A 13,963-nucleotide genomic window follows, 5' to 3' on the forward strand; every position below is an offset into this window, starting at 1 on the left:
CTGGAAAACAGTAACTCCACAATCAGCTGGTATACTTCCTAAGCCAAAAGACAGTACCTACTTCACTTTAAGCCAGTTAGCAGTATCTCCACTGGAGATACTGTTTTGTGCTTTAGAACTTGGAGTTACTGTTTTCTGGTGTAGAAAATAAGGCTTTAGCATGGAGATACTGTTATACATGACATTAATATCTCAATAACGGTTGGAAATACGGCTTTATAACTACGATTTTTGAATTCCTTCGGTCCCAAAACCTATATATCAGGTATAATCTCAAAATCCTTAATTTTAGCGCTTACTGCTTTCTGGTTTAGCAGGGCAGTATCGCTCTCTCCTAGTCCTAGCCTAAGAGCCCACTGAACGTTTTTATGATTACGGTACACGAGTCGGCAACTCTTTTTTGAATCTAAACTGTATTTAAATGAAACCTGAACTAAACTGGAGTAAATTTGTTGTGTCATCTTCATCTGAGCCTCCGTTATTGTAGAGTTTTGTATACGTACTTAACCTGTTTTACATTACTTAAGCATGAACAGCACATGAAGATAGTTTTTTTTTTATATCAATTACACAGAATAACTGAATAATTCCAGATATATATATATATATATATATATATATATATATATATATATATATATATATATTTATCTGGTATACATATATCAAAGTTTTAAGCGTATAAAAGTGTAAACATAGATTATTTATTTATTTTGAACTGTGGGTGTTTCATATCAAAGGAGTCATGATTATTCGTGAAGCCTATGTTGTCACAACAAATAGATCAAATTTAGGAATCTGGGTCAGACAGGAAAACAGCTGGATTTTGTTTATTAGATCTCAAATTTTAGGTTAATTTGTGTAAGTTTATGTGGGATAAATTTTGTTTTATCCCGTCAGGAAAACTTGACTGATGATTTTGTTTAAGGGTGTTGTGTAAATTAATGGGAGCTGTAATGGGCACTGTTCATCAAAGAGATAATTTGCTGGTAGAAAATGGTTTGCACATAGATCATGCAATTTTCAACTTTAAACCCTACAAACTGGTTTTTGGTTATTGTAATTCAAGGTGCCGTTGTCAGAATATGAATAGAAATGACAATCATGAGTATATATCCCCTAAGCCTAGAAGTGGACACAGGATTGTATGTGATGATAAAAACATGTATTCATTTGGAGGTTACAATCCTTCACTTACTATATCTGATGAGGCAGATCTAGCTAATGACACAGTTTGGGCAGATAGCAAACCATTATTCAAGGAGCTATGGAAGTACAATATTTCAACAGGCTCGTGGAAGAAGTTGGATGTGGAAGAAATTCCAGATATTTTAGCATCAAATGCAGTTCTCTTGAGTGGTCGAGTGCTCATGGTGTATGGAGGAACTGGAGTACCTTTTGGAGCCAATTGCAGTAAAGATTTGTATATATGTGACCTAAGTAAGGAAAATCCGTTCAAGTTTACTTTAATATCTGCATTGGGAAATTGTCCCCAACCACAATATGGCCAAGCTATTGTTTTAAAGAATAATTACTTATATACAGTTGGTGGTACTACTGGTTTTGAATATACTTGTGATGTCCACAGACTAAATCTAAGAGATAAAATGTGGGAGGCTGTGTATATTTGTAAAGGTACTCAGAATGAACCTCCTGGAAGATACAGACATGAAATTGCTTTTGATCAAGATAAAATTTATATCTTAGGAGGAGGAACTTCACACTCGACATATGGTTTTCAGGTAACAATAAATGTTTTCAGTCTACCACTTACTGTTACTTACCATAGCCTGTTACTTAATAAGTTAGGATTATTTTAGGCCTACATCCATCCTATTGTAAATTACAGTAGCCTTTGCATACATAATTACTAGCTCCATGTTCGAAAATACCCATTATTGGCCAAAAAATGCCAAGAAAAGTTTGCAGCACAGTTAATTTAGGAAAGGAACAGCATTTATAAAATCATCACCAATTTGTTATAGGCAGTGATTTTATACATGAAAAGAATAGACTACTTGTTATGGTAAATGTGGAATTAATGGCCAGAGTGGCAAAATTCAAGTTATTTTAACTGACCTATTGCTAATATTGTCATTCTGAACAAAACAATATAAGGTTCCATGGGGTGCAAATGACAAATATAGTAGAGTATTATAAGTGAAAGTTCTTCATTCGCACCGAGCAATATGTTCTTGTACATCCGCACGAAGCATAACGTGATCTTGTTATAACCGTGATTCAACCTCATGATTGATACACCCCTGCGCCGTCTTTGGATACGAAAATTAACTATAATACTGAAACTGGGAGAATTTTGACCCAAATAAACGTTTTTGTTCATTTAGACCTGTGAATAATATTTTATTTTGGGCCGACACGAATGCCTCTAGCCCAAATCTGCAAGAAAAATAATGTTATTTTAATGTTCTACAACTTTGTTATTTGCCACTTTCATTTCTTTATACCTTATCCTGTATTGTTCAAGAGGACGATTGCAATTGGTTAATAATGCAAATCTTGTTAGTAGGATAAAACCAAATTTAAAAATAATTAAGACAAATTCAACCAAAATGTTTAGAAACGTAATAATCATGCAAAAAAATCAATATTAATTCAACATATGGCCAAAACTAACCTAAACATTGCTGAAGATAAATTTGCATGTACCTACAAGCAAAACAATCGAGTTGTAAATGAATGAATACTTAAAGAGAACACTCATCACAACTGTGGTGGCAGGCAGCAGCAACAAAAGAGTGTGGAGCCTGGTATGTGGGTGGGGGTATTTTGCTCTAAAGAGAAATTCTGCCAGGTACTCAACAAAGTGATCACCACAGACGCCATACTGTGGTATATTGGCCCTACTTCGTGCCAGTGTCTCTTGATCGTATTTGTGAGGGCACTGGTATCTGGTTAGATAAAATTAAGGGTATGATTAACTGACAAGTGTCGAAATCCCTCGTCGATCAGAAAGTTCTCCAGCAATCACTTGCTATTATAACCGGCAGAACCCATTCCTTTATAATTCTAGCAGGGTATATCTATCCCGCTTTTCTACTGGGCCAAGGAAAGATTCCTACTCTGTTGATCAATGCCACTGAAAACCCATTGTCCCTGGATTCTTCTGCCACGTTTATATTTCTTCCTCCCAAATTTAGCCTCATCAATTTTTACAGCTGTCAGAGGACCGCCAATTGTTTTAGATGTTATAGAAATGTGGTGGAAGTAAACTTCATGGCAGAACGAATACCAGTCCACCACTGAATGTGGTAACACTCCGAACTTTAATGAAATATATCAAAGTCATGTTGGCTTTAGATGTAACAAAGTGGTCACCAGACCAAAATATGTTTCAATGTCCAGCTTTGTCCGTTCAAAAAATGATCCAACAGATTTATTAAATTACTAGCTGTTACCTGCGGCTTCGCACAAAATTTTTAGAACCGAAGTCCTCATAAAAAGCAATTATGTTGGGAGTCCTACAAACATTTAAAAATGTAAGTAGGCATATATCAGGTAGATATTAGTAAGTTCATGGTAAATAGTATCAGAGTTTAACTTAATTATTATATCATGTTTGGCACGTGTAGGAGCATTTCCGGTTCTAATTAATTATATACATAACATCACAGCTGAATCTGCCTTGTAATCCCGATCAAGAAAACACAAATCTCGGATCACACAGGTCTCGGAAACTTACTTTGGTCAAAAAGCGTATATTTCCAGTCCTTGTCATATATTTCAGGTCTAAGATATTTCCAGTGTACCATAGTAGAGTTTGCCTTGTTATTCTGACGAAGAAAAAATATATATACTTACATAGGACCGAGATGCCTACTTCGGTTAAAAAGTGCCTACTTAAGACCGTTTAAATTCACTTACCTACTATGTCACAGGTTAGCTTGCCATATTGCCTCGATTAAAATACTATATATGTTCAATTATATAGTTCTCGGAAATCTATTTTGGTTGAAATCGTGTAGGCATAGTTGAGTTTGCTAGGACTGAAAAGCCTATTACGACCTAGGGGGAAGTCCTACCTACTTCTTATGTACTTCCGGTATTAGGGGGAAATCCTTATTAATATTATGCAACATTCCAAAATAATCGTTATTAAAGTTTTGCGTTACACTTGTTTTTTGGACTGTAGCCATGGAAAGAATGAATCGTTAAGGTATGTTAGTATTCATTTCTCTGTTTTTCCGTAAGCCATTGTTAAAATGTAATATCATAATGTCAAGGAAGCCCACCAGTTTAAAGTAACTTAATGTGAAAACATTCATAACTTTGTTCATTAAGGTTAGTTTTATAACAGTATTTAATTCATTAGATAATTTTAATTCGTCACTGGCGCAATCTGGAGTAAAATTTATATATTAATGTTTTATTTACTATCTGCATTACACTACTACCGATCAAGCACTGTTTACTTGTTATTGATAAATTTAAATGTAAACAGATGTTTCAGAAAGTTTGTCGAATTATAGCTGTCAACAGCTGTTTAGTGCCAGTTTAATTTGAATTATGAAACGTTATTACGTTTCGTTCTTATCATAACATTTGAATGTAAACAAACAAATTTTTTAATTTGAATTCGACTTTATTTGGTGAAATGAATGTGTTATGGGTGGTAAAAAGCACTCTAAGTGTTAATTCAGACCAAAAGCTATACCTGTTCCAAATTTCAGCACAATCCGTATAGCAGTTTCAGCGTGATTCGAGGACAAACCTCCAAACATCTAAACATACAAACATCCAAACATCCAAATATCCAAACATTCAAACTTTCGCATTTATAATATTAGTAGAATATAATTTAAAACTTTTTTGTGCTCAGGTTGAAATTTTAGTTTGTACACAAACACAACAACAAACACACATGTTCAACTTTTTAATAATTAAAAAAAAGTAATTATTTCATATTGGCTAAAATGTAAACTTCGCACTTGTCCAATAAAACATTCAGACATACATAATTCATTCGGATTAAACTTTGTAGAACTGGTACATGGTTGATCCATGATATTAGAAGCATATGTACTTCCTCTGAACTACATAACAGGGTAGTCTACGCAGCACTGGACCACAGCCACTGAACGCTCAGATAAGCGATAAACTATCAGCTGAGTCTGCAAATGACATTGAAGTACACATATATCGAGACAGAGCACACAAAAATTACAACAAAATATTAAAAATCATATTATTTATGACTACACCCCTTAAAACCACGTTTCTGCGATTGGCACCCCCTAAAACCTTATATAATTTTGTTCAGGAGGACAAGCGGAATATGGTAATAACGTTGAAATTATAATTGGCAACTCTGGTCGTTGACTTCACTGATACCAATAGTAGAAAATATATTTTGATATCTAGACAGACAGGAATTTTAAATGTTTTACCTCAACACATTGATTGCTGCAAACAACCAAGAGTGTGCTGCTAGATGAAACTGTTTAATATTACCAGTGTAGACTCAGCCCCAGTGAAGGTGATAAAAAAGTTTTTAGAAGTGCTACTGTTGTTTCCAAAATCATTTATTTAAGGTTTCACTTCTGATTTCAATATAATCAATTACTTTAATTTAAAAATGGATGTATGCACAATTCACAAGTAGATACTTTTGAGTCTATATTCCAATTTAATAGTACTAGCCTATTTGGAACGTTTCCAGAGACATTCGGTATCTTGCCTTGTGGAATATCTGTCAGGTTTGTCGTTGAATTACCCATTCAGGCAGTTTTTTGTATCATTAGTATTTAAAATAGGAGTATCATTAGTTTTTTTTGCTGTTAACAAGTATTTCCAAATGCAATTTGTTTAATTTTTGTTGTTGTGTGTGCCTTTTATACAGCTTTGGATGTATCACAAGCTTGATTGGTATAGCTAGCATCCTATTCTGTTTAAGTCTTAATTTTTAAATCACTTATATTATTTTGTTGGTATATCTGCTCTAGCATATGTTTATAAAACCTGTAATTTTAAATTTACATTGAGTCTCCTAAACCTCTCTTTTAGGCTTATTGCCTTCTTTTTTCAGTAGTTTCTTGGTAAAGAACCATATACAGAGTTGTAGGCATAAGGAACAACTGCATGGATGATAGATTGCGTATACTTGTGGCCATTCTTTACTTATACCCCACAGTGACTTAGCATTTAAATAAGTGATACTTCAACTTGTAATGTAGACAACATTTTGATATATGTGTTATTTTAATATATCAATATATATTATGTTAAAATCTAAAATGAGTTTTTCTGGTTAATGGTATATAATTTGTATAACCATTGAATGTAGAAGCTCACATTTGAATCTTTAAATATTTAATAAAGTAGAAAATTGATACATTTTGCTAGTATTAGCAAGCTATAAGAAGGAATGTGTTAAAAAATTAGCAAAGAAAGTAATTTATTTTGTTCTAATTAAGGAACTTTATAAAGTGGTAAGTCTGTACTATTGTAACAACTTCAGTTATTTTTACTAATGAAATGTATTACAACAGAAATTTAATAGTAATTATAGAGAATTACCGCTTTTGAACATGGCATTCATGCATGTGGCAGACATAACATTAATTTAAACTTGTAACTCAAAAAGGAAAACTAATATCTGAGAGCTATAAAAAGCAACAAAAAACCAATAACAAATAAAATATTTGTATCATCGTATCAAATAATTCTAACAGTTAACAAATCTTGCTAGTTACAGAAAATGAGTAGAAGTCAGTCAGAAGAGAGAAGTATTTAAAAGAACAGACCTGGTGACAAACTATGATATTGTAGTATCACTAGATAAAGGAATACAACATTTTCCAATATGTAATTTTTTATTTTGTGAAGTGCCTGATGATGGAATCTTTGATTCAGAAAGGCCTTGCACAAAATAAAAAATTATATATTGGAAAATGTTGTATTCCTTTATCTAGTGATACTACAATAAACCGTTTTTACAATGCTCCAAGATTCTACAAACTATGATATTGTTATAAAATGGATCCTCAATCAAATAAAGTACATTTTAAGTTTAATGAATAAGAGGAATTTGTAATATTAACATAAAATAGGTGTCATAAACTGAATGAGTTGTAAACACATTGAATAAGGACATTCCATCAGTTTAAACACTTGATCAGGGAAAAACTATGCCAGTAAACAATTAATCGGATATGTTAACCGAATTTACAAAAATAAATGTGTTAATTCTAAGAGACAGTAATGGGCGCATGGCAAGCGTGTTAATAAATTGATGCTTTCATTACTTAACAATCAGTTAGAAAGCATCATTAATCATTGAATCTAATGCTAAATCAAGACAATTTTAAATGATGCCATATAAACATGAGTGATGGACAGCACTAAAAATGATTTCTTGTGGTCGTTGCTGTAATACAATCATGATTTAGAAGAGTGTTTTGATAGTATCATACATTCAGTGAAAAAGAAGAATTTATGAGTGAATAGAAGTATTATAACATCTATAGGTTGAACAAAATAAACAAAAAAAACATACAAATATATTGCAATATTAAATTTTTGGTAATTCTAAGCAATATATGGGTCAACCTCGATTTTTATCATATTACAATATAATGTTCCAATAGTCAATTAGAAAAGGAAATGACTAGAATTTCTTGCCGGAAAGCAGTTATAGGGAGCAGGCAACCGCCAGACGGTCATATATTGCTTAGAGTTACCTATTAGTGATCAGGGGCACTGGCGTGATCTAGGCTTCAAATTTGGAACTACTCGAGTTAATTCTTTTTTCTAAAAGAGCAAGCAGCGCGAAGCGCTGCGCAGCGGGCAGGCATCGTGCGTGATCCTTTTTTTTATTAAAAATTTCTGATAAATTGTTATTACATATTACAATATAATGTAGGTAATGTATGTAAAACAATTTTAAACACATAATTACATGCTGGAAAGCAAAGTAAACCAATATAATCCGCCCAATACAAAATCTCCGTAAAAATCTGATAAAGGAATCTGTGTCATTCCTTTGGCCTGAATCAATTCAGTATATACGAAGATCACGCACGATGCTTGCCCGCTGCGCAGCGCTTCGCGCTGCTTGCTCTTTTAGAAAAAAATTAACTCGAGTAGTTCCAAATTTGAAGCCCAGATCACGTCAGTGCCCCTGATCACTAATAGGTAATTCTCGCGGTTGCCTGCTCCCTATAACTGCTTTCCAGCAAGAAATTCTAGTCACTTCCTTTTCTAATTGACTATTGGAACATTATATGTAATATGAGTTGCCTGCTCCCTATAACTGCTTTCCGGCAAGAAATTCTAGTCATTTCCTTTTCTAATTGACTATTGGAACATTATATTGTAATATGAGAAAAATCGAGGTTGACCCATATATTGCTTAGAATTACCAAATTTTTTATTCTTTTCCTTAGGCAAGACAGTACAAACTAACTAAACGAATGTACTAATAAAAAAATGTGATACAAGTTTCATTGTATGTGAGTTATATTACATTATATTACATACATATTGTTCCTTCCTTCTCTGAATTTAAACATAATAATATATTGATAATTTATTCTGAGAAGTATTATTGTTAAAATTCATTAACATTTCTAATAAATTGACCATGTCTATTGTAATAACCAAGGGTTTAATGAGTTTTGACACAAGCATTAATTGTTTGTGTGTGAATTGATTGCTACAGTTAAAGCACACAAGTTAACATAACATAATTAACACAAGTTAACAGCTGAACATAATTGGCAAAGAGCTCTAATTACCAATTTGTTGTTTGTTATCGAAACACAAGATTTTTTAAAGATTGAACCATAGGGTAATGCTGATGATATTCAATAATATTAATTTTAAACAAGTAGATGATCAATTTCTATACCTAATAGTGAAATAGTAGGTCACAAGAAATTATATGGATAAGTAATTATTACTTTTCTAAACTAGAGAAGGAAATTGATATAAGGGAGTTATATAAACTATACAGGGTGTCCCGTAACAATCTGGACAAAGGTATACCATGTTATTGTTCAGGTCAAGACAGACATGTTTCATGATATCATAGGTCACCTATGCTTAGTTTCCCATCTGTCTGTGTTTTTGTAAAAAATAATATCTCAAAAACTAATAAATTAAATTTCAACAAATTTAGCTCAAAGATTTATGATAACAAGGCCAGTTACTGAAAAAAATATCATGAAATTATCTTTAGTATTTTCAAAATGGCGGCCATTAAAACTTTTAAACTTGTAATATCATAAAAACCAGCAGTTTTTCTTAAGAACTACAAGAAAAACAGTTTTTGAAGGATTTTATCACAATTCTAATGACACCAAAATTATTAAATAAGATAGTAAATAACTGATTTAGAGCAAATTTACTGTGGCAAGACATGGCCCACATTTACAGCTGCCGTCTATTCAGTTTTTAAACTGTTGGCTATTCACTGAGAACCTCAATGTGGGCCATGTCCTGTCACAGTAAATAGCTCTAAATAAGTTATTTCGGTGTTTGATTTTCAAGTTTCAGTAACATAACTGACATATTTAACTTTTACATACATATACATTTAGTTTATTTCATAAGTTCAGTTATTTGTCTGAGCTCTTAAAATGTTAATAGTATTGTTTATATTTACATATATGAATTTGTTTTACAGGAAGTGTTTGCTTTCAACTTGTCCACTTGTTGTTGGGAGAAGGTTTCTACCAGACCAGACAACAGTGTGAGAGAAGCGTACCCGACACCACGTCGATGTCATAGTTGTGTACAACATGGGCGCTGTGTCTACGTCATTGGAGGATATACCGGGAACAGAATGTTGAGGGATATCTGGAGACTGGATCTGAACTCAATGGAGTGGAAGAAGATCCCCCAGCTCGGTATGGATCATGGTGTCTATTTCCACTCGTCATGTTTGACACCAAATGGCAAACTGATCACGTTCGGGGGAATTGTTCCTTCAGGGAACATCAGCAAGAGGACATCAGATGTCCATACGGCTTGGCTGTGCATCCCAAAACTCAAGGAAATTTGTTGGGAGGCCATACTGTTTTATTGTCCGTACTTAGATTCGTTTTCAAGAACAGATCTTTTAGCGCTTGGTTTGCCCTGTGAATTCATTCGGAGGCTTGACCTTACCAGTGACTGAGGTGATATAGATTAAATACTCTATTGCATCTCTTATTTGTTTCAATTTAGTTAATTGATTATTTTTTTAAGTAAAACTCGACGAAACACTTTTGTTTAAAAGGTTAATTTTAGATTTAGATTGGTTTGGTATAGTAGAAACTAATTTTAATATGACGGTCATTGCAAAAGTTTGGATGTACGTGAATAGTTTTTATCTTAGAATTATGAAACATAATGCATGTTCAAAGTAATCCCTTCCAGTATCAATGCTTTTTTTTAATTTTCTACTTGTTAAAGCACCACCTGCTTATTTTTTCCAATTGAGGAGTAATGCTCAGTAACTGTCTTATCAATTTGAATTTTGTTTAACTCCAGTTCACCTTCCTTTTATTGCAGCGTCTGGCAATAAATGGAAGGTTGAAGGGTCTCACACTTGACTCGTAGCATCTGGACTCATATTAGTCTAAAGAGATCCACAGAAAGTTAACGATGACAAAGTCGAAAACGAACCCGTACATCGTTTTGACATCAGGCAGCTATAAATAGGTAAATTTGGCAGTCTCATTGTTTCATCAAGTGCACTACGATGTTTCTGATACAGTGGAGCACCCGAGTTTTCTACACACAACTTGTCTATAGTAGGAAGGGTTGATTTAATTTCAATATTGAGTTTAGCTCAAGTTTACTTTCCTTTTATTCTTTTAGACTGTGAGGCACACAAGAAACAAGTATCCTGGCTCCTATAAATTCATGCAAAATTGTTTGCTATTCTTTCTTAAACTTTCATCAAAGTTTAACAGTAAAAAGCAGCAGTGAGTCACAAATCAGGTGACTAAAAAAATAAAAAAGGGCATGTTAAATTATACTTTAATTACAGTAATAAGCACCTATTTTGATAGTTCATTAACTATCCATTGATAGGGTCTAGTTCTAGATAACTTAACATGTCAATCGAACTCTGATCAATTGAAAGTGATCTAAATTTCCGGACGTTCACTATAAAAGTTAAATATCACACTCATTGCAGTGCTACCACACACCTTTTAACAAAATACGCAATTCAGTTATGTAGTGCTCAAGAGCACATTTGATACCCACTGCGTTAGATGCTCATATAACTTTTTACTATTAGCATACTTAATTTCTACTATTTCTAAGATTTGGTTTTAAGATTTGTCTTAATAGGCTTATGAAGGCATGTTAGCATGTATATACATTGTTAGTTCTAAGTAATTATAGCCAGTCACTCATGTTTCAAAAGTGTTTAGTAAGTGAATAAATATAGATTACACTTTATGCAAACCAATTGCTCAAAGTTAGTGGTGGTGGGGTACAGGGCTGGCAGTTATTGGTGAGTTGTATGCAGGAGGGGATCACAACATTTAACATGTCTGTATAAGCATACACCATATTAACCTACATATACCCAGAATCTGGAACTTATAAAGTACAGTTAGGTAACACTGTTGTACTAGTAGGGGGTCAATACTGACACTGTTGGCTTATACAATACATAGTTATTTTACTTAAATATAATTAATAGTTTTAGCAATAAATTACTTGCAAATTTCAAAATTTTTCAACCTATTTTGTAGTACAATTCTGATTGACTTTTAATTTATACTTTTGGCTCTTATGCTGTAATAGTTTTGGGAATAGTCAGCTCGTCCAGATAGTGCTCCGTCCAGATAGTCAAGATGTAGAAAGAAATTGGCCTTGTATAGGTTAATTTATATTTGCAATCATAAAGAAAATGAAATTTAATCCTTATTCTTTTGAGCTAATTTGGAATTATTTGTGCAATAAATATTTTTTTACTGAAAACTAACATGAGTTTAATTTTTTATACTAAAAAACATTTAAGTAAGCTTAAAATAGCTGTGCAATTTTAAATAAAAACTATGTTTCCAATTAGTGTTTTAAGGTAAAACTAACTTGTTAGGTTGTAAATGACTACTATTGAATAGATTCTAATAGCCTACAAGTTATAGTGAGAGTTTGTCAGGCTGTAGTACCATTTAGTATTGTTTGGGAGATGGGAGGTGTTGTTTGTTTTAGATTTAATGATATTGATGTCATGCTTAATTTCCACTATAACATTTTCACAACAACATTTACCCCATCGGGTACACGCGATCTTTCACAACTGCCGTCTAGTACCCAATCGGGTACACATTGGGATTTCTTAAAACGCGTCATGCACCCGATAGGGTACATGTTGAAATGCATTTCCTGGTGGATTGTTGTTATATATGCCTATCGGACACTTTCTTTTTTTTAGGTACCCCTTGGTGTACACAGGTAAACATTAAAAACACATAATGAAGTATTTTTTGTGCAAAATTGCGAAGCCTACAAACTTTTCTCGTTATACTTAGAAATTTAACATAAAAAGATTACGTTTTTATGCCATTATTATTAAAAAATTTGATGACATTTAAAAAAGTCCGGAAATTAGGTGTCGTCGTGAACGTGTTAAAGAAGATAATAAGTTTGAAGGCGGTCTAGGAAGGTTTCAAGGTTAGATCAGTTTGTCCCTCCCCCTAAAGCTATCAACTCCAACTCATAAGGTTAAAATCTGTTCAGTAATAAATCTCCTAGTTTCACAGTCAGATTTAAGAAACCGTATGTACAGTAATATTGACAGCTAGTATAATGCCCTAAAATACTTGAATGATTTTTTTGCTCTGAAATGTGGATTTAAAAAGTAAATAAATTGAAAAAAAACATTGTTTCCTCAGGAAATATTTAATTGTATTTTGTTGATCCTGACAATGGTTTTAGTATTTTAATGACCTAAATGTTTTTTATTAGCTTTTTATTTATTTACTTTATGTTTGTTTACTTATTATTTTATTTTCATACATGCTTTGTTATGTATTTTTAGTTGTTTTATGAAATGTAAAAAGTGTGATGTTATTTTTAAAAAGAATAATAGTTTTTGTATAAATTAATAATACGTAGTGATTTTTATTTAATTTTCTTCCTACAAACACTGTAAGTTTCAGTTTGCTATGATAGGTCAGTGTGAAGCTTGTTGATTGTTAGTATATGTGAATATGATATGTTTATTTAAATTAAAAAATATTTGTATAACATTTTTATATTTTATAACTATATTTACAGATACAAAATATACACCTAAAAAAATGTTAGATTCCAGGAGTGTTAAATCGTTTTGTAGATGGCTTGTCATAATTAATTGTAATTAACCTTTCAAGATTGTTTTACATGACAGTCTTGGCCAGAAAACATTGGTTTCACATGACCATGTTATTGTTCACACAGTATTCCAATGTAATCTGTCAGGTACAGTTGGAAATATTTCAAGCAGCCCCACTAGATGTAGAGCAAATCATTTCATTGTTTTAACATTACTACAATGTGTCCTTTTTGTTTTAGCTGGTAAATTGTAACCATATATATGACTTGAATCAGGTGAGCAGGTAAACATAGTATAACATCCTGTTATTTAGGTTTTACTAATATTTTATTCATCTAAAGAATTACGTATTTGGTGTTTACAAACACAGATTGTTGAAAGCATTGGAATTATTGTATTATTGTGTTAATTGTAACAATGCTCAATAAATATTTTAGTTGGGTAGTTGTTGTAGATTTAGTTGTTTTGTTATAGTAATGTAGTAAATATTATAAAATTGCAATGTTTCTGGTAAATGTTTATTTTATTTTGTGCTCCCAATAGATAAATAAATATATAGATGTTAAAAAATGCATGTTTACACTCATGGTCAGGGAAAAGCTCTGCAACAGTTAGTAGTGTGGTTTAAAGAAACTCTGCATTGAAGTGAATGTTTTATTCTGATCTGGTTGCATAAAATTA

At 32.4% G+C, this 13,963-nt stretch overlaps 1 protein-coding gene across 1 annotated transcript; it reads left to right on the plus strand.

Moving 5' to 3' along the window:
- The first annotated feature begins 713 nt into the window (after window positions 1-713).
- LOC124355124 (kelch domain-containing protein 10) lies at window positions 714-12,913 on the plus strand. The gene is made up of 2 exons (XM_046806087.1): window positions 714-1,742; window positions 9,647-12,913. The coding sequence occupies exons 1-2, from the start codon at window positions 945-947 to the stop codon at window positions 10,136-10,138; spliced, it is 1,290 nt and encodes a 429-aa protein (XP_046662043.1). The 5' UTR covers window positions 714-944; the 3' UTR covers window positions 10,139-12,913.
- Window positions 12,914-13,963: the final 1,050 nt, after the last annotated feature.

This window comes from Homalodisca vitripennis, chromosome 2 (assembly GCF_021130785.1).
Source record: "Homalodisca vitripennis isolate AUS2020 chromosome 2, UT_GWSS_2.1, whole genome shotgun sequence".
In the NCBI taxonomy this organism is placed as follows: domain Eukaryota; kingdom Metazoa; phylum Arthropoda; class Insecta; order Hemiptera; family Cicadellidae; genus Homalodisca; species Homalodisca vitripennis.